This window comes from Coenobita brevimanus, chromosome 92, assembly GCF_032717465.1.
Source record: "Coenobita brevimanus isolate Jiangsu-jjx chromosome 92, ASM3271746v2, whole genome shotgun sequence".
NCBI classification, from domain to species: Eukaryota; Metazoa; Arthropoda; class Malacostraca; order Decapoda; family Coenobitidae; genus Coenobita; species Coenobita brevimanus.
Genome location: NC_137045.1, coordinates 17,057,931 through 17,082,243, shown reverse-complemented (window position 1 = coordinate 17,082,243; position 24,313 = coordinate 17,057,931). Strand labels below are relative to the sequence as shown.

The 24,313-nt window shown below is 44.9% G+C and overlaps 1 protein-coding gene across 1 annotated transcript in view; it reads right to left on the bottom strand.

The window, feature by feature from the left end:
* Positions 1-8,259: 8,259 nt before the first annotated feature.
* Positions 8,260-24,313, bottom strand: part of LOC145412240 (uncharacterized) — a 60,503-nt gene continuing 44,449 nt past the window's right edge. Inside the window, exons 9-10 of the mRNA XM_080282180.1 lie at positions 10,088-10,294; positions 8,260-9,016 (exon numbers count right to left, since the gene is read on the bottom strand). Of these exons, the coding sequence (XP_080138306.1) occupies positions 8,614-9,016; positions 10,088-10,294 (610 nt within the window). The 3' untranslated portion in view covers positions 8,260-8,613. The remainder of the gene's footprint in view (positions 9,017-10,087; positions 10,295-24,313) is intronic.

The window sequence follows — 24,313 nt, the reverse complement described above, 5'->3', positions numbered from 1 at the left end:
CTGATACCACTACATCTCTTATGCACCCATTTATCACACACACCGCACAAGATGGAATTACTTCCTACGCCCTTGTGGCAAACTGCACATGGCCACTCTCTCTCGTCTTGGACAGTACAGCCACCAACCCTAGATATCATCACTTTTGTTTTATCTACATTTACCCTTAAACCCTTTTGCCCCATATCATCTCTCCACTTCCTAAACCTTTCCTCCGCCTCCCTTTCATTCTCTGCAATCAACACTAAATCATCAGCATACAACAACTCCCACGGGAGTCCGTTTCTAAAGTCACGTGAAAGGGCTTCAAGTACCATGATAAACAACATGGTACTCAAGACTGACCACTGATGCACACCAACATTCACGGAAAACTCATCACTCAAATCTCCATTCACTCTCACCTGGGTGTGAGCACCCACATACAATGGCCATTACCACCCTAACCAGCCACTCCTCCAAGCTAAGCTTTCTCATTGCCCACATCACCACCTCTCTAGGGACTCTGTCAAAGGCCTTTTCCAAATCAACAAAAAGAAAATAAAGATCCCTTTTCTTCCCAATATATTTTTCCTGAAGCTGTCGAATAATGAATATGGCATCAGTGGTCCCCCTACCTGGCATAAACCCAAACTGCATCTCATCAATATTCAATCTTTCTCTAATCATACCTTCTAAAACTCTCTCCATTACCTTCATTATCTGATCTAAAAGCTTTATACCTCTATAATTTCCTCTTTCCAGGGCATCATCCTTCCCTTTATACACATTTACAATTATACTCTTCAGCCAATCATCTGGGACAACACACTCATAAATAATCCTATTTATCAGGTCAGTGACTAAACTCACCCCTATATCGCCTGAGGCCTTCAACATTTCGGTAGTCAACCCAGACACACCTGCTGCCTTCCCAACCCTCATCCTGCCTATTGCCTCACTCACAGTAGCAGTATCAATCAAAGGCCAAGGGCCAGACACTGGATCTGCTGGCTCCAAACCTTCCCTGTCCCAGTCAAACTCCTCATTCAACAACCGGTTATAATGCTCTCTCCATGCATCTTTAATATCCTCACTGTTCACCACTACCCTTCCTTCATCATTCTTCACACACTGCTCACCTATGATATCCCGATTATCCCTCTTCACCTGACCTGGCACCCTAAATATATTTTTCCTTTCCCCATTATTTAGGTTATCAAGTAATTGTCTCTGTGACTCAGACTTTGCCCTGTATACCTCTCTTCTAGCCCTTCGCTTGGCAGCCAAATATTCCTCTTTGCTACGACCCTTCTTCCATTCCCGGAAAAGCCTTCTTTTCTCCTTAATTGCAGCTTCTTCACCCTCATCCCACCACCAAGTTACTTTATGTCTTGGTGGTCCTCTTGTCCAGCCGCATGTTACATAAGTAACTCTCAAGATGTTTTGTCATCTTCAGTATTAATAAAGAGGGACAGACACAGCACAGGTCCCACTCACTGCACAGTCCCAGGTCCAGGCAATGGATCTGGGATCCCTAGCCCACCAGCTTACCAGTGGCTGTGGTAGAGGCCTCGGGGCACCCTGCCAGGACAGCTGCAGGGACACCCTCCAAGCGCGTCTTGGCACTGCAACTATCCCGCCATTATACACCCACTGATAGGGCAGCCTCCTGAGGCGCTACTCCCAGGTTCGGGCCCCTCTCTATTGGGCGGAAGCGGCAGCCTGGGAACCGCAATGCCCTGTACCCTCTTGCACAGGCCTGAGCCCCATCTCGCCCTGGACCCATGATCTATGCCGGCGGAACCCCCGCCACACCTCCCCCCAGAAGTCCGCCACTAGGTAGCGGGGGCAAAGTTTTCTGGCCACATGCCCTTGCTGGCGCCAACCCCTGTAACGTAGTGGGATACGTTGTGTGAAATGTAAAGTGCATGTGGTGTAGTGCATAGATAGTTAGAGGAAATGTTTGGGAGAGTATGCTGGTCTACTCTCCATGTTACTGTCACACTGAAAAGGTCAGCAAAGGGAGATGGTTAGATAGCTAGTGAAACAGGAGCTCCAGCTCTCCCTATCACCATATATATATATATATATATATATATATATATATATATATATATATATATATATATATATATATATATATATATATATATATATATATATATATATATATATATATATACATATATATATATATATATATTGCATATATATATATATATATATATATATATATATATATATATATATCATATATATATATATATATATATATATATATATATATATATATATATATATATATATATATATATATATATATATATATATATATACTGTTTATATATATATATATATATATTTCCTTTCATTCATTCATCACCCAATCCTACATTGCCCCATGAGGAGCGCAGAAGCTCGGGGCTAGGCAAGTTGGTCCTAATATTTAAGATGAGAGTGACCAGCCTCACTCATCCCTGAGTGGCATTACGTGAGCAATAAACCCCAACCATCCTTTGGATATAAACCCTCACAGGCTCAATTCGATTGCAGCACCGTAATTACTCACTAAACCACAAGGCGCCAAAATTTGGTTATATGGTTACCAGCCAGAGTAGTAAATAGTTTCCTGGTGTAGAGGAAACCATTTGTCTTGTCACTCAGTGTAGAGTCACCCACAGGCAGAAGGAAGAGGAAAGAATGAAGGAAAGAAAGATAGAAGAAGATGGAAGGAAAGAAGGATAGAGGAGAGGACAGGGCAGACACCTGAGAGCAGCACTACATTGAGTGAGAGATATATATATATATATTTATATATATATATCAACCCATCCATCATCCAATCCTACATTGCTCCATGAGGAGCATAGGAGCCCAGGGCTAAGAAGTTGGTCCCAACATTTAAGATGAGAGTGACCAGCCTCACTCATCTCTGAGTGGCACTACATGAGCAATCAGCCCCAACCACCCCTTGGATATAAACCTTCACCGGCTCAATCCGACTGGAGCACAATAATTACCCACTAAACCACCAGGCGCAAAAATTTGGTTATATGGTTACCACCCAGCATAGTAAATGGTTTCCTGGTGCACAGGAAACCATTTGGCTTGTCACTCAGTGTAGTCACCCACAGGCTGAAGGAAGTGGAAAGAATGAAGGAACGAAAGACAGAAGAGGAAGTGTAAAGTCACCCATAGGCAGAAGGACAAGGAAAGAATGAAAGAAAGACAGACAGAAGAGAATGGAAGGAAAGAAGAATATAGAGGAAAGGGCAGACACCCGAGAGCAGCTCTACATCGAGTGAGTGGATGGTGAGCGCCCCACCTACCACCTACATATATATATATATATACAGTATATTCATCCATCATCCAATCCTACGTTGCCCCATGAGGAGCATAGAAGCCCAGGGCTAGGCAGTTGGTCCTGACATTTAAGATAAGAGTGACCAGCCTCACTCATCCCCGAGTGGCATTACATGAGCAATAAACCCCAATCACCCCTTGGATATAAACCTTCACCGGTTCAATCCGACTAGAGCACAATAATTACCCACTAAACCACCAGGCGCCAAAATTTGGTTATATGGTTACCACCCAGCGTAGTAAATGGTTTCCTGGTGTACAGGAAACCATTTGGCTTGTCACTCAGTGTAGAGTCACAAGCCAAATGGTTTCCTGTACACCGGGAAACCATTTACGACGCTGGGTGGTGTGCATATATATATATATATATATATATATACAGTAATCACTCTAATATCCGGACGCCCAATAACCGAACATCCCCACTACCCGGACATAATCGTCCTGGGATCCAACATTCCCCCCCCCCCAAAAAAAAAAAAAAAAAAAAAAGAAACAAACAAAAAAAAAAAAGATTTTTTCCCGTCTGTAATTTGAACTTACCACGTGCGCCGCGGGAAAGCATTGTTTTGGCGCGTCATTCTTACGACGTCCGATAGAGCGCCGCTGCATCCTCCCCACTTCCCGCCTGTCTCTCACTGCGAGTGCACGCTCGTCGTAATGGCTGCCCACGTGATCGCTTTTGTGGTGGTGCCCTACATGCTGCAGGGCCTCCTGCTGCTCTCGGGCTTCCTCTTAGTGTGTGTGATGATGGCCCCGCCACCTGAGAAAAGGAAGAGAGTGGTGTTGACTCTGGAGAAGAAGAGGGAGATATTGGAGAAAGTGGATGCGGGTTGGTCTTCTTCCTGCATTCTTCGCGAGTTCAACCTGGCCCGGTCTACTTTGTTCGATATCAAGAGGTCCCGAGACAAACTCATGCAGTACACGGCTGACTTCTTGTCGAGAAGCAAACGCAACGTGGAAAGGAAGGTTATGTTTACCCTCAAGTTTGCAGAAATCGACCGATCCACGTTGATTTGGTATCGACAACAACGTGCTGCTGGTATGATGGTTCGTGGAACGGAGCTGAAGGCTGCTGCTGAGAAGTTGGCCAGGCTTCACGACGCCCTAGACTTCAAGGCATCCGAGGGTTGGCTCTTTGCGTTCAAGTTGCAACATGGCCTTACCAAAGCACATGGCGAAGCATTGGACGCTAACGAGGATGGAGTTGACGAGTTTCGGCACAAGGTGAAAGGCTTGATCGACAGGGAAGGCCTAACTCTTGGTCATGTCTACAACGCTGACGAAACTGGCCTATTCTATCGCTCGCTGCCAACGAACACTCTAGCCGAGGAGGCGGAGAAGCGTGTACCTGGCTGCAAGCTTTCCAAGGAACGGATATCTGCTTTGTGTTGTGCCAGTGCTAACGGCATGCACCGGCTTAAGTCCGTTGTTGTTGGCCGCGCAAAGGAGCCTCGGTGTCTTCGTGGGGTGATGGATGTCCTTCCTGTCGTCTGGTACCATTCTTTGAAGGCATGGTTCACAGCTGTGATCTTCAAAGACTTGTTTCACCGTCACTTCGTCAAGGAGGCTATCCATTACCAGACGAAGACACTGGGAATCCCGCGCGACCAGGTAAAGGCTCTCCTTCTACTCGACAATGCACCTGCCCAACCGTGCGACAAGGGCTTGGTTGCTGAAAACGGCCATATTAGGTGCATGTTTCTGCCAACTAATACGACTGCTCTCATACAACCAATGGACCAAGGAGTGATCATGGCAACAGCGCCTATACCGTCAGAAGTTCCTGGACGAGGTGATGGTTGTTCTCGAGGACGAGGACGAGCGCAGGGAGGGACGGGACACACGAGGCAAGCGGACTTTGGAAAACCTTCACCGCTACAACATCAAGTCTGCGCTGTACAACTGGGCTAGTGCATGGAAGGAAGTCCCTGTGAAAACTCTGGAAAATGGTTGGTCTCATCTGCTTCTCGGAATGGATGTGGAGTACGATTTTCTAGGGTTTGACGTGGATGACTTCCATGCACGTCTACGTGCGCATGGGGACGATGTTGATGTGGAAGAAGTGCGTGAGTGGTTGGATGACGACGAGGGCGATCCTGGGTATCAGACCCTGTCTGATATCGAGATCGCATCTTCAGTTGCAGGTGTCAGTACCCAGCTTGAAGATTCCGACGAGGACGGCGACGATGATGTGGACTCCTCTCAGCATGGCACTACTCCAGCCATCCCCAAGCTCAGCGCTCTCCGGGAACATCTAGAGTTCGTCCTAGACTACCTGGAACACCCGGACTGCGACAGGGAGATGGGGCCCTTGGGACTCGTGGAGGAAGTGCGTGCTTTCAGGCAGCGCATCATCAATCGTCAGAATCGTCGGTCATTGCATCAATCAACGATTGACAGTTTTTTCAGGCCCGTGACCCCCGCTGTGCCCAGCTCTGGCTCCACTCCGTTGCCTTCCCAAGACAGGCCCTCACGCTCCGAGCCACAGCCCAGCACATCAGCCACGGTGGAGTCACCGCTCGAAGTGAGTTTGTGGCTGACTTCAGAGTCCTCTGCAGTGGGTACGCCATCACCACGACCCAGCGATGCACCCCTTGGTCACCTGCCAGTGATACTCTCGGACTCTGACAGTGAATAAACAGCAAGAACTTCTCCACTAGACCACATGGGAATTTTGAGTGTTGTGCAGTGAAAAAAACAGTGTGTTGTGTTAAGGATTTAAAGTTGTGAGAGAAAAGACTCTAGAAAAAAAATTTAACGTAAATACACTTGTTTGTTTTGGCTTTGGAAAATAAAAAAAAAATGGGAAAAGTTAAAGTGCAACACTAAGTAAGTTACAATGGAGCATTATTTAGACAAAAGTGCACACTGTGAAGAGAACGGACTTCTGTGTGTTATTGACTAAGTTCAGTGCAAGACTTCAGGAACAGTGTACTGCAAGTGCTTCAGGAAATCGTTCTTACCGTCAGAGTCCGAGAGGAGGCGGTTATTCATCGAGGTGGCCAGGGACTTGCTGTAAGTAGCCAGAATGTTTCATACTGTGCTTTTTTCCATACTATACTTACCTCATTTCGCTCTTTAATGTCCTTTATTGGTGTGAATAGGGTGTTAGTAGCTATGCATTTGCAGTAGGAATGTGTTTTTCTGAGTTAGGCTAGGTTAGGGTCCATAAGTACCAGAATGTTTATTAATGTATGAACATACTTCTAAACCCTCATTTTATGTTTCTTTTGCATTTATTTCAGTCATTTATGTGCCTTATTGGTGTGATTTGGGTCTTAAATAGGTGCTATGCATGTCCAGAGGGAGTTGTATAGGTGTTTCTCTGAGTTAGGGTCCATAAGTACAAGTCCATAAGCTGGGGCCCAATATCCAGACAAAACCAATAACCGGACCTACCTATGGCTCTATTACGTCGGATATTGGAGTGATTATTGTATATATATATATGGTGGTAGGTAGGGGTGCTCACCATGCACTCACTCGACGTAGTGCTGCTCTCGGGTGTCAGCCCTTTCCTCTCCATCCTTCTTTCCTTCCATTCTCTTCTGTCTGTCTTTCCTTCATTCTTTCCTTGTCCTTCCGAATACAGGTGACTTTACACTCCCTCTTCTGTCTTTCGTTCCTTCATTCTTTCCACTTCCTTCAGCCTGTGGGTGACTCTACACTGAGTGACAGGCCAAATGGTTTCCTGTGCACCAGGAAACCATTTACTATGCTGGATGGTAACCATATAACCAAATTTTGGCACCTGGTGGTTCAGTGGGTAATTATTGCGCTCCAATCGGATTGAGCTGATGAAGGTTTATATCCAATGGGTGGTTGGGGTTGATTGCTCACGTAATGCCACTCAGGGATGAGTGAGGCTGGTCACTCTCATCTTAAATGTCGGGACCAACTGCCTAGCCCAGGGCTCCTACGCTCCTCATGGGGTAATGAAGGATTGGATGATGGATGGATGGATATATATATATATATATATATATGCTTTCATTCATTCATCACCCAATCCTACATTGCCCCATGATGAGCGCAGAAGCTTGGGGCTAGGCAAGTTGGTCCTGATATTTAAGATGAGAGTGACCAGCCTCACTCATCCCTGAGTGGCATTACGTGAGCAATAAACCACAACCATCCTTTGGATATAAACCCTCACCGGCTCAATTCGATTGTAGCGCCATAATTACTCACTAAACCACCAGGCGCCAAAATCTGGTTATATGGTTACCACCCAGCATAGTAAATAGTTTCCTGGTGTACAGGAAACCATTTGTCTTGTCACTCAATGTAGAGTCACCCACAAGCAGAAGGAAGAGGAAAGAATGAAGGAATGAAAGACAGAAGAGGGAGTGTAAAGTCACCTGTAGGCAGGAGGAGGAGGAAAGAATGAAGGAAACACAGAAGAGGATGGAAGGAAAGAAGAATGGAGGAGAGGAAAGGGCAGACACCCGAAAGCAGCTCTACTTCGAGTGAGTGGATGGTGAGCACCCGCACCTACGTGTATATACGTGTGTGTGTGTGTGTGTGTGTGTGTGTGTGTGTGTGAATAATTACCAAAACCAACAGTGGAACCACTAAAGCTAAGAACTGTCATGACTGAATCATATACGTACCCATAATTTTTCAACGATGTATGTAAAACGTGTAAATATACCATAATTATTATTAGGACAGACCCGTATACATACAATATAATCTTTCAATGATGATGTATAACTTTTATGCAAAATTGGAGTGTATAAATATACTCTGTAATTATTTAGGATTGAACCATATACATATAATTATTCAATGTACGTACAACTGTTATGCATAAATAATGTTAAAATATGTGAATACTGATGCCTCATAGCAGGAGGCGTGCAATTTTAAATGCAAAAAAAAAAAAAAAAAAAAAAAAAAAAAAAAAAAGTCATCCATTGCTAAATCCCTCCGCACCGGGCAACTTGTATCTTGTCTCCCATATCTAGTGGGAGACAAGATACAGCCGAAATCTTGTTTCTGGACTGCAGCGCGACTGTCCAGCGACAGATTTAGATTTTCCTGAGACAGTCGCACAACAGTCTAGTGACATTGTTGTGTGACTTTTGCTGGATAAAGTATCTTGGTGTGTACGTGACCCAGACACAGTGTCTAGCAACTGTTGCGAGACAAATTTAGATTTTTCTGAGACAGATGCGAGACAGTCTAGAGACAATGTTGTGCGACTTTGTATATTGGTGTGTACGAGGCTTTACAATACAAACCATATCTTATTACAGTTCAATGGTACTGAAACATATCTTGCTGTTGATTTTCCACCTCTACATGAAATATATCAAGTGCCTGTTGGGTGGTGGTGTCAGAGTTTGGTGCAGCCGCCTCCAAAGTGTGATATTCCCTCCCTGTTCGTGCACCCTCCTTCCCAGACTGTTGATTCGGGTCCTGGGATAAAATCTGTTGCTGCTGCTGAGTATGAGTGTGGAGTTGCTGTGGTGGCTGTGGTTGTGGTTGTTGCTGTGGTGGTTGTGGAGGCTGCTGTGGCTGTGGTGGCTGGTGTGTCGTCTGGTGGAAATGAGTCATGGCCGAGGCTGTCTCCGTGGCAGCCGTCACCACCTGGGCCTCTATGTCACACTTCTTGAGTTTGTGTTGCTGCTGCAGGTGTTGGCGGATACCCTGAAGCCACCTGGAAGTACAATTAGGCTTTGTTTAGCTGCTTCAAAAGAAATTTATCATTGTCAACATCATCATCATCATCATCATCATCATCCCATTGTGTGTCCCACCTTCATTATCTTCATCATCATCATTAAGCCAACCTGTATGTCCCATCTTTGTTATTATTACTGTCATCATTATCATCATCATCATCATCCAAATCTCTTTTTCCCACCTACGGTTGAGGTGAGAGTAAGTACAGTGTGCAAAGAATGGAAAATACAACTAAGGGAAAATTCATTTACATCATCCTGACCTCTTTTTTCCAACTAAGGATGGGGTGAGGTCGTGTGTAGAAAGCAAGGAAAGAGAAAAACATGACAGAGGGAAAAACTAATCAATAGCATGCCTAGTGAAAGAAGCCACACGCTAATTAACTCTGCACTCAAGCCTCCAGATCCTGACTCAACCTCACAGGCACAGGCATCTGAACATAAACAAAATACAACTCACAATCTACTATGCCATCACAAGCAATCCACTATGCTCTCACTGCAATGCAGCTTCTTCACATCACCGCAACTACTCAAACAAGAATCAGAAACATGTCTATTTGTTTCACTTGATGCAGCATTCTGCCCTTCACATATTCTAGACTTTAAACTCTTCAATCCACAGACTTCTTTTTCTTGACTTCATCATTCCACAGGCTTTTCTTTTCTTAGTTTTTGCTATCATTACACAATTTTATTCACAGACTTTTTGACTGGGCATGGTTAGATATTGCCTTCACCAACCACTTTAGTATTAAGGAGCTCTCCTAGGCTGATCAGAACCACTTGCAAAAACATAGTATGCCCACAAACTGAAGGGATTAAGTGAGAAAGGACTGACTGTACAATATATATATATGTCATCAGATCAAATTTAATGAAACCAATGGTGTAAACTGACCTCAGCCATTCTCCACCCAGCAACCACTTGTGCTTGGACTCAGCAGTGGGTCTACATGTACTTCATTACACTGAAAACATTTGCAAGTGGCTCAGTTCCAACAGGTATTAACAAATAAGCAGTATAATGAGGGAAACAAACTAACCTGAACCATTTTCCACACAGACGGCACTTGTACTTGGATTCCGCACTGTGGGTCTGCATGTGCTTCTTCACACTGTCATGCCATGAGAACTTCTTACCACACAACTCACACATGTATGGTCTCTCTCCTGTATGTATCCTCATGTGTTCATTGTAATGTGCACGGTGGTAGAATCTCTTGAGACAAAATTCACACTGGATGTTGTACCTAAAAAAAATATATATGTATATGTATATATATATATATATATATATATATATATATATATATACGGACATAAGTAATATACTGTATATTACACACTGACCTGATAAACAGGATTATTTATGAGTGTGTTGTCCCAGATGATTGGCTGAAGAGTGTAATTGTAAATGTGTATAAAGGGAAGGGTGATGCCCTGGAAAGAGGAAATTATAGAGGTATAAAGCTTTTAGATCAGATAATGAAGGTAATGGAGAGAGTTTTAGAAGGTATGATTAGAGAAAGAGTGAATATTGATGAGATGCAGTTTGGGTTTATGCCAGGTAGGGGGACCACTGATGCCATATTCATTGTTCGACAGCTTCAGGAAAAATATATTGGTAGGAGAAGGGATCTTTATTTTGTTTTTGTTGATTTGGAAAAGGCCTTTGACAGACTCCCTAGAGAGGTGGTGATGTGGGCAATGAGAAAGCTTGGCTTGGAGGAGTGGCTGGTTAGGGTGGTTATGGCCATTGTATGTGGGTGCTCACACCCAGGTGAGAGTGAATGGAGATTTGAGTGATGAGTTTTCCGTGAATGTTGGTGTGCATCAGGGGTCAGTCTTGAGTCCCATGTTGTTTATCATGGTACTTGAAGCCCTTTCACGTGACTTTAGAAATGGACTCCCGTGGGAGTTGTTGTATGCTGATGATTTGGTGATGACTGCAGAGAATGAAAGGGAGGCGGAGGAAAGGTTTAGGAAGTTGAGAGATGGTATGGGGCAAAAGGGTTTAAGGGTAAATGCAGATAAAACAAAAGTGATGATATCTAGGGTTGGTGGCAGTACTGTCAAAGACGAGGGAGAGTGGCCATGTGCAGTTTGCCACAAGGGCGTGGGAAGTAATTCCATCTTGTGCGGTGTGTGTGATAAATGGGTGCATAAGAAATGTAGTGGTATCAGAGGTATACTGCGAGATAATGCTGATTTTATATGTACGGCGTGCCGGGGTGAGCAGGTGGAGATTGTCAGACGTGAAAGGATTGAACTTGCAGGTGAATCTCTTGAGTGTGTGGAAGAGTTTTGTTATTTGGGAGACATGTTGTGTGCTGGAGGTGGGGCTGGAGCTAGCTCTGTGGCTAGGGTGAGAAGTGGTTGGAAGAAGTTCAGGGAGCTCTTGCCTCTCCTGACATTGAGAGGGCTCTCCCTACGTGCTAAGGGGTCTTTGTATGCAGCATGTGTTAGGAGTGTAATGCTGTATGGCAGTGAGACCTGGGCAGTGAGGGAGGAAGATATTCGCCGGCTCAGACGTACAGAAATGACAATGATTAGGTGGATGTGCAGTGCGTCCCTGCATCCAAGGCCCGGAGGGGCTGGGTTTACAATGGAAGAGTTGAGAGGTAGGATGGGACTGGAGTGTATTGGTGTTGTGATGAGGAGAGGTAGATTGAGGTGGTTTGGACATGTGGAGAGGATGGGGGATGATAATTGGGTGAGGAAGGTGGGAAGTGTTAATATTGGGGGTGGGGTTATGAGGGGTAGACCGAGAAAGACATGGGACGAGGTCATTAAGTGTGACCTTAGGGTTAAGGGACTGAACAGGGAGGCTGCAATGGATCGTGCAGCGTGGAGAGCTCCCATTAGGTGACCAAGGCCGACACATGCAAGCATGTTGGAGCCTTTAAAAACGAAAACGAAAACGAAAACGAAACACACACACACACACACACACACACACACATATACAGTAATCACTCCAATATCCGGATCAATAGAGCCATCGGTAGGTTCGGATATTGGTTTTGTCCGGATATTGGGCCCCAGCTTATGGACTTGTACTTACGGACCCTAACACAGAGAAACACCTATACAACTCCCTCCGGACATGCATAGCACCTATTTAACACCCAAATCACACCAATAAGGCACATAAATGACTGAAATAAATGCAATAGACACATGAAATGTGGGTTTAGAAGTATGTTCATACATTAATAAACATTCTGGTACTTATGGACTCTAACCGAACCTAACCTAACCGAACCTAACCGAACTCTGAAAAACACATTCCTACTGCACATGCATGAGGTAAGTTTAGTATGGAAAGAAGTACAGTATGACACTTTCTGGTAAGTATAGTATGGGAAAAAATACAATATGAAACATTCTGGTAAATATAGTATGGAAAATAGTACAACATGAAACATTTTGGCTACTTACAGCAAGTCCCTGGCCACCTCGATGAATAACCGCCTCCTCTCGGACTCTGACAGTAAGAACGATTTCCTGAAGCACTTGCACTACACTCTTCCTGAAGTCTTGCACTGAACTTAGTCACTAACACACAGAAGTCCGTTCTTTTCACAGTGTTCACTTTAGTCTAAATAATGTTCCATTAAATTTAAGTGTTGCACATTAACTTTTCCCAAGTTTTTTTAAGTTTCCAAAGCCAAAACAAAGAAGGTTAGTTACGTTAAATTTCTTTTCTCCTTAGTCTTTTCTCCCAACTTGAAAACCTTAACACAACACACCGTTTTTTTCACTGCACAACACTCAAAATTCCCGTGTGGTCTAGTGGAGAAGTTCTTGCTGTTTATTCACTGTCAGAGCCCGAGAGTATCACTGGCAGGCGTCCAAGGGGTGCATCGGTGGGTAGTGGTGATGGCGTACCGACTACAGAAGACTCTGAAGACAGCCGCAAACTCACGTCGAGCGGTGACTCCACTGTAGCTGATGTGCTGGGCTGTGGCTCGGAGCATGAGGGCCTGTCTTGGGGAGGCAACGGAGTGGAACCAGGGCTTGGCACAGCGGGGGTCACGGGCCTGAAAAAACTGTCAATCGTTGACTGACGCAAGGACCGACGATTCTGGCGACTGATGATGTGCTGCCGGAAAGCACGCACTTCCTCCACGAGTCCCAAGGGCCCCATCTCCCTGTCGCAGTCTGGGTGTTCCAGGTAGTCTAGGACGAACTCTAGATGTTCCCGGAGTGCGCTCAGCTTGGGGATGGCTGGAGTAGTGTCCTGCTGGGCGGAGTCTGCATCATCATCGCCTTCGTCGTCGGAATCTTCAAGTTCGGGACTGACACCAGCAACCGAAGACGCGATCTCGATATCAGACAACGTCTGATACCCAGGATCGCCCTCGTCGTCGTCCAACCACTCACGAACATCGTCCACATCAACATCGTCGCCGTGCGTACGTAGCCGTGCATGGAAGTCATCCACGTCAAACCCTAGGAAATCGTAATCCACATCTGTTCCGAGAAGCAGACGAGACCAACCATTTTCAAGAGTTTTCACAGGGACTTCCTTCCATGCACTAGCCCAGTTGTACAGCGCAGACTTGATGTTGTAGCGGCGAAGGTTTTCCAAAGTCCGCTTGCCTCGAGTGTCACGTCCTTCCCTGCGCTCGTCCTCGTCCTCGAGAACCACCATCACCTCGTCCAGGAACTTCCGACGGTACAGGCGCTTTGTTGCCACGATCACTCCTTGGTCCATTGGTTGAATGAGAGCAGTCGTATTAGGTGGCAGAAACATGCACCTAATACGGCCATTCTCAGCAACCAAGTCCTTGTCGCACGGGTGGGCAGGTGCATTGTCGAGGAGAAGGAGAGCCTTTACCTGGTCGCGAGGAATTCCCAGTGTCTTCGTCTGGTAATGTATGACCTCCTTGACGAAGTGATGGTGAAACCAGTCTTTGAAAATCACAGCTGTGAACCATGCTTTCAAAGAATGGTACCATACGACAGGAAGGACATCCATCACCCCACGAAGGCACCGAGGCTGCTTTGCACGGCCAACAATAACGGGCTTAAGCCGGTGCATGCCGTTAGCATTGGCACAACACAAAGCAGATATCCGTTCCTAAGAAAGCTTGCGGCCAGGTACACGCTTCTCCGTCTCATCGGCGAGAGTGTTCGTTGGCACCGAGCGATAGAATAGGCCAGTTTCGTCAGCGTTATAGACTTGACCGAGAGTGAGGCCCTCCCTGTCGATCAAGCTTTTCACCTTGTGCCGAAACTCGTCCACTCCATCCTCGTTAGCGTCCAATGCTTCGCCATGTGCTTTACGGTTAGTAAGGCCATGTCGCAACTTGAACGTGAAGAGCCAACCCTCGGATGCCTTGAAGTCTAGGGCGTCGTGAAGCCTTGCAAACTTCTCAGCAGCAGCCTTCAGCTCCGTTCCACGTACCATCACACCAGCTGCACGTTGCTGTTGATACCAAATCAACGTGGAGCGGTCGATCTCTGCATACTTGGGGGTAAACATAACCTTCCTCTCCACGTTGCGTTTGCTTCTCGACGAGAAGTCAGCCGTGTACTGCATGAGCTTGTCTCGGGAACGCTTGATATCAAACAAAGTCGACCGGGCCAGGTTGAACTCGCGGAGAATGCGAGAGGAAGACCAACCCGCATCAACCTTCTCCAATATCTCCCGTTTCTTCTCCAGAGTCAACACCACTCTCTTCCTTTTCTCAGGAGGCGGGGCCATCATCACACACACTAAGAGTAGGGCAGAGAGCAGCAGGAGGCCTTGCAGCAAGTACGGCACCACCACAAAAGCGAGCACGTGGGCAGCCATGGCGAAGAGCGTAGGTCTTGTCGCGGTGAGAGACAGGCGGGAAGTGGGGAGGATGCAGCGGCGCTCTATCGGACGTCGGAGGAATGACGAACCAAAACAATGGTCTCACGCGGCGCGCGCGGCAAGTTCAAATTACGGACGGCAAAAAATCGTTTTTTTTTTCCAATTTTTTTGGATTTTCGGACCATTTTGGGAATGTTTGATCCCAGGACGATAAGGTTCGGTTAGTGGGGATGTTCGGTTATTGGGCGTCCGGATATTAGAGGGATTACTGTATATCTATATCTATATATATATATATATATATATATATATATATATATATATATATAGATATACAGTAATCCCTCCAATACCTGATGTAACAGAGCCAAAGGCACATCCGGAAAGTGGTCCTGTCCGGATATTGGGCCCCAGCTTCCTGGACTTGTACTTATGGACCCTAACTCAGAAAAACACCTATACAACTCCCTCTGGACATGCATTGCACCTATTTAAGACCCAAATCACACCAATAAGGGACATAAGAGACTGAAATAAATGCAAAAGAACCATAAAATGAGGTTTTAGAGGTGAGTTTATACAATATTAAACATTCTGCGTACTTACAACAAGTCCCTGGCTCCTGGACTGGTTTGAACTGCCAGTTTGCAGTCCACAGTTAATCCTTTGCACTCTAAATTCTAATTTCTTAACACTGCACAACACTGTAAATTCCCATGCGTTCTAGTGGCGAGGTATTGCAGTTTATTCACAAAAAACGAGCACCTATGGCTTGCATTGCTATAAGCATCTGCTCTCGATCGGAGTTAGGCTGTGACTGTTGATGATGGCGGGGTAACAGAGTTGCCAGATCGCAATGGCCACATTACCAAACTCCTCAATTTTCATTACCATTTTTAACTTTCATTACCAAATTCGTAAAGCTAGCATCTATTCTTCACTAATTATATACACAAGTGGAAATACATGTAATCACTCTTCTTATAATTAACAGCATGTTGATTATTATCATGCTATATAGGCTACCAAATTAATCAGAGAGAGAGCAAACAATCCACCATCTCCATCCTGTGTATCCTCATACATGTGAAAAATCCGTTTGGTATTGTATTATTCTGATTCATTTCCAAACGAATTTTTCATTACCAAATTGGCCCACATTTGGTAATGAAAAATACCAAATGGCAACCCTGACTGGGGACGGGGGAGGGGGTAGGAAGGAAGGGGTGAAGGGACCACGGTGTAACAGCTGTTCGGCGCCACGCGGCAATTTCAAATTACGGGTGAGGAAAAAAGTAAGATTTTTTTCTAATTTTTTGTGGTTTTTGGCCCATTTTGGGAATACAAGTATTGAATCCCAGGACGAAAATGTACGGTAATTGAGGATGTCCGGAAATTGGGCATCCGGATATTACGGGAATAACTTATATATATATATACAATACATCCCCCTCGTACGCGAGTATATGAGCGGCAGAGGACGTCGCGTACTAGGAATTCGCGTACTGTGAATACATAAACTTATGGGATAAATTACATATGGGGGGCATCCCCCTTCATGGGCAACCCTTGAGATGCCTTTCAGACCTAAGTATTGTACTATACAGGGAAACTAAGACATATTACCTATGATAAAGTAAACCAACAAGATTATGGCTTTACTAGGTAAATCAACAAGGATATGGCTTAACTAAACCAACAAGAATATGGCTGCTCACCTTTACCCAAGAGGACAACAGGCGTGATGGAGGTAAAAAAAGGATCCAAGGCAGGATGAGGCACCTGGCATGCATCTCCTGCATCACCCACCACACCACCCGACACACCACCTTCCTCACCACTTTTGTCACCGGCATTTTCGACACTTTCACTAGCTAATGCATTCACTTCGTTCATAAACCCTTCAAAGTCTATTTCTGACACCTCAAACATCAAATCAGTCTCTTGATCCTCCTCAGGATATGGCTCTTCTTATGTTGAAGGGAGTGATTCCTCACTTTGTTCAAGCTGAAGGTAACGGGTGATGAGTGTTTGTTTCCGCATGTTTACTTCCTGATTGTACTTGTTGGTGTAGTAGCGGAAGGTTTTGTCCAGTGAAGACATCACCTCCTCCACTCGCAATTGAGAGCGTTTGATGACCTTGAATTCTTCCCTGAATTTACCAAGAGCACACAGTACCTGGCTGGTCTCCATCATGGACAAATATTCACTCTCCATCACTGGTGTTGCTGCCTTTTCTGCTGTGATCTCCTGCTCTGCGTCGGCCTCGTCCACTCGCTGCACGATTTCCTGGGGATCCTGCTCTGCTGCGCCGAATGTAAACCCCTAATCTCCTCCAGCGAGATGGCCTGAATCCCAGGCACAGCTTGTGCACTTGTGAGAGTGGCTGCCTCGGCAGTGGCCAGAGACTGAAAGCCCCTTCCCGGTGCGATTTCACACAGATGTGGTACGAGGAGGCACCAAGCATGGTTAATTGTTGCAATGGTTATATCTGCCCAAGAGGACAACAAGAGAGTGATGGCATCCTTGAGGTTGAATGACTGCCAAAAAGCCATAATTGTCTTCTCAGAAGTTGAAGTTGGTTGTGCACCTGCTGTGCGTGGTGAGGGTGAAGCGGGTGGCAAGTCCAAACCACCCTCAGCGTCCATGATATTACTCCCAACTGTGTCCAAGTCAAGAATTGCCTGCAGTTCCTCACAGCTGTAGGTCTTGCTGCAGAGGTGATCGTAGAGGCGTTGGTGGTACAGCTGCTTGACCATTGCAATCAACTCCTGGTCTAGCGGTAGGATGTGAGAAGTCGTTCTTGGGGGCAGAAAAAACGATCTTGCATTCCTTGCTGAGGTCTGCTAGCCAGGTTGGATGACTTGGGGCATTGTCGAGGATGAGAAGCACCTTGAAGGGGATGCCAAGTTCCTGGGATTCTGCCTTGGCATCAGGGATGAAATGTCGCAACAGCCACTCGGAAATGATGCTACTCGTCATCCAACCATTGGAGTTGCTGTACCAGTATTACACCCCGCTGTCATCCATGCAGCGCAGATTCTTGTAATATCTGGGGTGTGCTGCGGTATGCACCACAACAGGCCGCATCCTCTGTGAGCCTTATAAATTCACAGCAAACATGACTGTTATCCTGCTCGTCGATTTTTCTGCCCCAGGCCTGGCACTGGTGCTTACTAATATAAGTACACTTCGGCATAGCTTTATAGTATAGGGCTGTTTCATCAATGTTATAAATTTGGTCCCTGCTGTAGCCCCTCATTGATTATCCCCTTTAGGATGGCTGGATAATCCCTGGCAGCCATTTCATCCGCTGATGCACACTCCCCCGTGAGGCGAATGTGACGTAGCTCCTTCCTCTTCAGAAAGCAGCAAAGCCATCCCACGGAGGCTTTAAATGGATTCTTTACAGCAATCTTCAGAGCTGTAGCTTTGTAGAAAATCTTGGCTTGGTCCCTGATGTAGCACCTGTTCAGTGGAGTTCCTTCCTTCTCCTTCCTCAGGATAAATGTAGCACAGTACCGCTCCATAAGAATTATAGCCTGGTTGGTCAGCCTGCTTCTCCCGTCCAATGCCGCCGTCCCATATGTCTTCACAGTCTTTATGGCCACCCTGTTAGCCCATATAGTTCGCATGGACGATTCTGCCAAGCCTAGTTCCTTGCCAATGGCCGTGTAACCCTTCCCACTCTCCTTCTTCCTAATGACTTGCATCTTCATGGCATGAGTGATGCACTTCTTCTTCCAGGAGAAGGGAGCAGACATCCTGGCTCACAGAAAAAAATTGCCTCAGAGTACACGGGGATGTACCTGGAACAGCGAGTGTACCCTCTGTGCGCCTGTGTTTCCTCTGCTGGGATTCTCACCTCACCACCCTCCAAGCGGCACATACGGGCATCATGTGGCGAGTGCGCAGCATCGACATAACAAGGTGGGCAGAGCGTAAGTAACCGTTATCGCTCTTGAGGGTGCAATGTCGCGTACTCAGTAACCCCGGATTTGGGCCACTCTTCGCTGCCTGTCTCGCTTACAAGGAGTTCAATTTGCAAACTAAAAAAAAAAAAAAGGTCCTCGTATACAAGAGGGATCGCTTACTCGGAACTCGCATACTGTGGGGATGTAATATATATATACACAGAAAAAGTCCTATTATTCGGCAGCTGATTATTCGGTAGATCCGACATTTCGGCAGTTTTGAGAAATAATCCCATTTATGAAAATCTCTGATTGTTTCGCAGATGTCTGGAATAATCTCGGCAGTCAAGGAAATGATATCTGTGACTTGTAGGCCTAATGTTTCATTACACTTCTATATGTTCACTACAATCAGGTATAGTACTGTATTGATTACAATACCGTACAGTATCATACAGTACAATAACTATCTATCTATCTATTGCCAGACACCTCAATCCCGTTTGGGGTGGCCACAAACAAATCGCATCCAAGTCGCCCTGTCCCCCGCCATTTCACTGCCCTGCTCCCAACTCACACCCCCCTCTCTCATATACCTCTCCACCCCATCCCTCCATCTCATCCTTGGCCTCCCCCTGCCTCTTCCCCCCTCCACCTCAATCACATACACTCCCTTCATCAGTCTTTCACCCTCTATCCTCTCCACATGGCCAAACCACCTCAGTGTGTTCCTCATAACGCTTCCTATCACATCCACATGAAAACCACAATGCTCCTTTATATCCTCATTCATCAGCCTGTCTCTCCATGTGACTCCACAGGCTCCTCTTAAATAACTCATTTCCACTGCTCTCACTCTTGACTTGTGTCCTTCCAACAACGTACAAGCTTCACGTCCATACGTTAGAGTTGGTATCACAATACTGTCATGTAGTAACTTTTTCACTTCCATGCTCACTTCCCTGTTTCTTAACACTGCTTTCAAAGAACCAGCAACCTTTCTTCCCTGCTGTACCCTTTCAAGCACTTCACCCTCCAAACCTCCATCCTTACTCATCACACTACCCAAGTACTTAAACGTACTCACATTTTCCAATTCCTCACCATCCAACCTCGCTGTACATTCACTGACTTCAGCTCTCTCCAAGACCATCACTTTACTCTTCCCTACATTCACCTTTAGATTCCGTTTCTTACACACTCTCCCAAACTCATCCACCAAGCCTTGCAGCTCCCCTTCGTCTTCACTCAACAACACAGTATCATCTGCAAACAACAGTACAGGGAGTTTCCAAACACTATCCTCTCTAACCAGGGCCACTCCAACATCCACTACCCTACCTTGTACCTCTTTTATTACCCCATCCATGTACAGATTGAACAACCATGGAGACATGACACATCCCTGTTTCAACCCAACTTTCAAAGAGAAAATTTCACTTAGTTCACCATCCACACACACTGCAGCCTTCGCACCATCGTACATACTCTTCACAGCATTCAACAACTTCCCATCTACTCCATATATTCTTAACACTTTCCACAAATCTTGTCTATCCACCCTGTCATATACAGTACTTTCTCCAAATCCATGAAAGCCGCATACAACTTCTTTCTTTTCTCTAGAAACTTTTCCACTAAAGATCTAAGAATGAATATCTGATCTACACAACCTCTTCCCTTCCTAAAGCCTCCCTGTTCTTCTCCAACTAATTTCTCTGTTCTTTCTCTAACTCTGTCAATAAGTATCCTACCTTACACTTTTCCTATTATACTAAGACAAATGCCCCTATGATTACCACACACTTCTTTTTCCCCTTTTCCTTTGTACAAGGGAATAATTATACCTGACTTCCAATCCTCCGGGACTCTACCTTCCTCCCAGGCCAATTTGCACATCTTCCACATCCATTCTGCTACTCTCTCTCCCCCATGCTTCACCATTTCACCACACACTCCATCAATTCCTGGGGCTTTCCCCGATTTAACTTTCTTCATTGCTTCCACAACTTCTATCCTACTGATTTCTTCCTGTCTTCTCACCTCCCTCCTTCTCCCAGCCATTCCCCAGCCACTTATAATCGCATTACTTCCATCCTCTATGTTCAACAATTCCTTAAAGTGTTCTCTCCATCTGCTCACTTTTTCTCCCTTCTCCACTAGTAATCTACCATTTTTATCTTTCACTCCCCTGCTAACTTCACTTCAACCCTGTCTTACTCTTTTCACCTCTTTCCAGAACATTTTCTTACAGTCCCTCCACTTTACACTCAAATTCCTTCCAAATTCCTCATCCACTCTCTTCTTACTCTCTTTTACTAATCTTTTCACCTCTCTCTTTCATTCTACATATAACTCTCTCTTCCGCCTCTCAACTTCTTCCATGCCCCTATTTCTCATCCATTCATTGTATGCTTTCTTCTTCTGTGCCACAGCCTGTCTCATCTCTTCAGTCCACCAAGCTGTTCCTTGCACCCCCCTCTGTCTTCTCTTCCTTCCACACACCACATCACATGCTGCACATATTTCTTCTGTAAATATCCTACACACACCTTCCATGTCTCCCAACTGCTCCAATTCATATTTGCCCAATCGTTCCTCCACTTCTCTCTTATACTCTGCCTTTTTCTCATCTTCTTGTAACCTTTCCACTCTCCTTGCAACTACTTCTTCCTCTCGTCTTTCCCTTCTTCTATTCCTCCATCTTACTTGAATCCTAATTCTGGCCACCACCAAGTAGTGGTCAGAAAGTCCACTCCCCCAACCTCTATAAGCTATTGCATCCATTACACATCTTCGCATCCTTTCATCCACACACACATAATCAATCATTGCCTTCCTTTCATTCAGTTCACCACCCACCCTTCTCATCACTCGCCATGTATACCTGTGGATCATTTTATGCCTGAAGAGGGTATTGGCTATCACCAACCCCCTCCCAGCACAAATGTCCACTAACGCACTCCCATTCTCATCTAGCTCAGCAGGCACACCCCACTCACCAACTATTCCATCCACCTTCACATTCCCAACTTTACCATTCATAGCACCGATCAAAAACACTCTCTCATTCCTTCCAAAATTTTCCATGCACACTTCTACATTTGTCCAGAACTCTTCTCTCACTCTTCTAGCACGATCTTGCATTGGCGCATACACACACACAATCACCCACATTTGTATTCCAACTTTCAACTTTACCCACACAATCCTTGACCCAACTGATCCATACTGTCTTATGCTCTTCTTCCATCTTTTACTCACAACTATACATACTCCTTCCTTTGCCCTCTCATTCTCACCTACTCCTGCACATATACCCCATCCATACTCCCATTCTCTCAAACTTTCTCCTCTCCATTTTGTTTCAGTTATTCCACATACATCCACTTTCACACCCTCAAGCACCTGGACAATCTCTCTCTCTTTCCTCTCATCGTTCGCTCCCCTTACATTCCACATTCCGATAACCATGTCCTTTGTCCGGTCCTGGGTCGTCATCGTTTGGTCAGTCCTTGTTCAGATAATGGTTTAATACGGCCAAGGTCCAGTGTCTGGATAATGAACACATCCAGATACTGTGCATTCGGATAAATGAGAGACATACATCTATACAAGCATACTCCAGTTTAATTATGCAATTGGTTAAGTAAAAACCCACTGCTAGGCGGGGTATCATATCTCCGGGGTAGGTTTAACATGTAAAGTATAGGGATGCGTTTTTGAGCCCTGGGTTTCTACTCCAACCAAGTTCTAAACTCACCCAAATTAGTCCAAAAAAAGTTTAAAGCCAATCTAAATGGTCTAACAGCTGTAAAAGAAGCTAACCTAAGCCTAAAACCAGTGTCTATCTTGCTTGTACCCAGTCAAGGTCACTGGAGAATGCAATCTTCGACTCATATTCAAACTTGGTAGAGAAGAAGCAGCAGCATTGTATACAATCCCATCATCAGATGGTCCAGGGACAATTAAATAACCATGTGTTATGCATACTATTAATAATGTATGAATGACACAGAATTGTCCAAGGTGCGAATTGTTGTGACGGAAAATCGCTGATGTTTTGACAGAGAATTCTTTTGACGGGGAATGAGATTGACGATGCAATTGGGATAATCTTTTCAACGGCCCCTCTTTATGTTGTTTCTGTTACTACTCTGGCTGCTGAACTCCTTTAATTTTCTTCTGTCTTATTTTCCAACACTTATTTAGAAATTCCTTTGTATTTTCAAAGTGTTTTCCCTTGAAGACCCCGAATGTTAACACATGATTTATCAATCGATGATGCGATTGGGATAGCCTTTTCAACGGCCTCTCTTTATGTTATTTTAGCTACTGTTTTGGTTGCTGAGCTCCTTTATTTTCTTCTCGCATATTTTCCAATATTTATTTAGAAATTCCTTTGTATTTTCAAAGCATTTTACCTTGAACAGCCCAATTGATTTATCGATGTTACAGTTTTCATCAGTGCATGAAATATTTACTCTTTAAGGCTTTTATAATTATTAATATTTACAGTATTTAAAATTATTATTATGTATTCCACAACAGATCAGATGACAGTTCAATGGTCAAACACAAAATATTCTTTGTTGAGTTACCTAGTCGTCCACACTGTTTTGTCCCTTATCTGATGGGCGAGAAACCATTACCCAAGTGACAGTGTTCACTCCACCTATGACTAAAACACATTAATCTAAGTCTAAAAACAGTTTATAAATCAACATAAACACAAAATTTAAGTCTAATATATCATCAAAATCAGTAAAAAAAAATAATAATAAAAAACCATTGCAAAACCAGGGGTATGCTTACGATAAGCGGGGTAGGGTGGTATTTCTACCTCCATCACTATTCAGGAGTATCACGTCTAGGGGTACTGTAAATCGGGGTTTGCCTGTATGTCTATCTATCTATTGCCAGACGCCATAATCCCATAAGGGGTGGCCATTAGACTCTGAGTTATTTGTTTTATGGGGAGGGGCACTAACCCTCCACCAACCCACTTGTTGACACGTAGGGAGCACGTATGGGTTGGTTATATGGTTACCACCCAGTGTTGTAAATGGTTTCTTGGCTTACAGGAAACCATTAGGCTTGTCACTCAATGTAAAGCCACCTGTAAAGGAAAGAAAAGCAATAAGAAGTGACAGGAAAGATGGGAGAAACAGGAAGAGAGGAGGGCAGGCACATAAAAAGAATGATAAACGCTAAGGAAGAAGTAGGCAGCACTACATCAAGTGAGTGGATGATGGTTACTGTATGTTCCTGTATGTATATCATACAAATACAGTCATCTTGCATATATATAAATGTGTATATATATATATATATATATATATATATATATATGTATATACACACAGTAATCCCCCCCACATCCAATGTAACAGAGCCAAAGGCACATCCGGAAAGTGGTCCTGTCCGGATATTGGGCCCCAGCCTCCTGGACTTGTACTTATGGACCCTAACTCAGAAAAACACCAATACAACTCCCTCTGGACATGCATTGCACCTATTTAAGACTCAAATCACACCAATAAGGGACA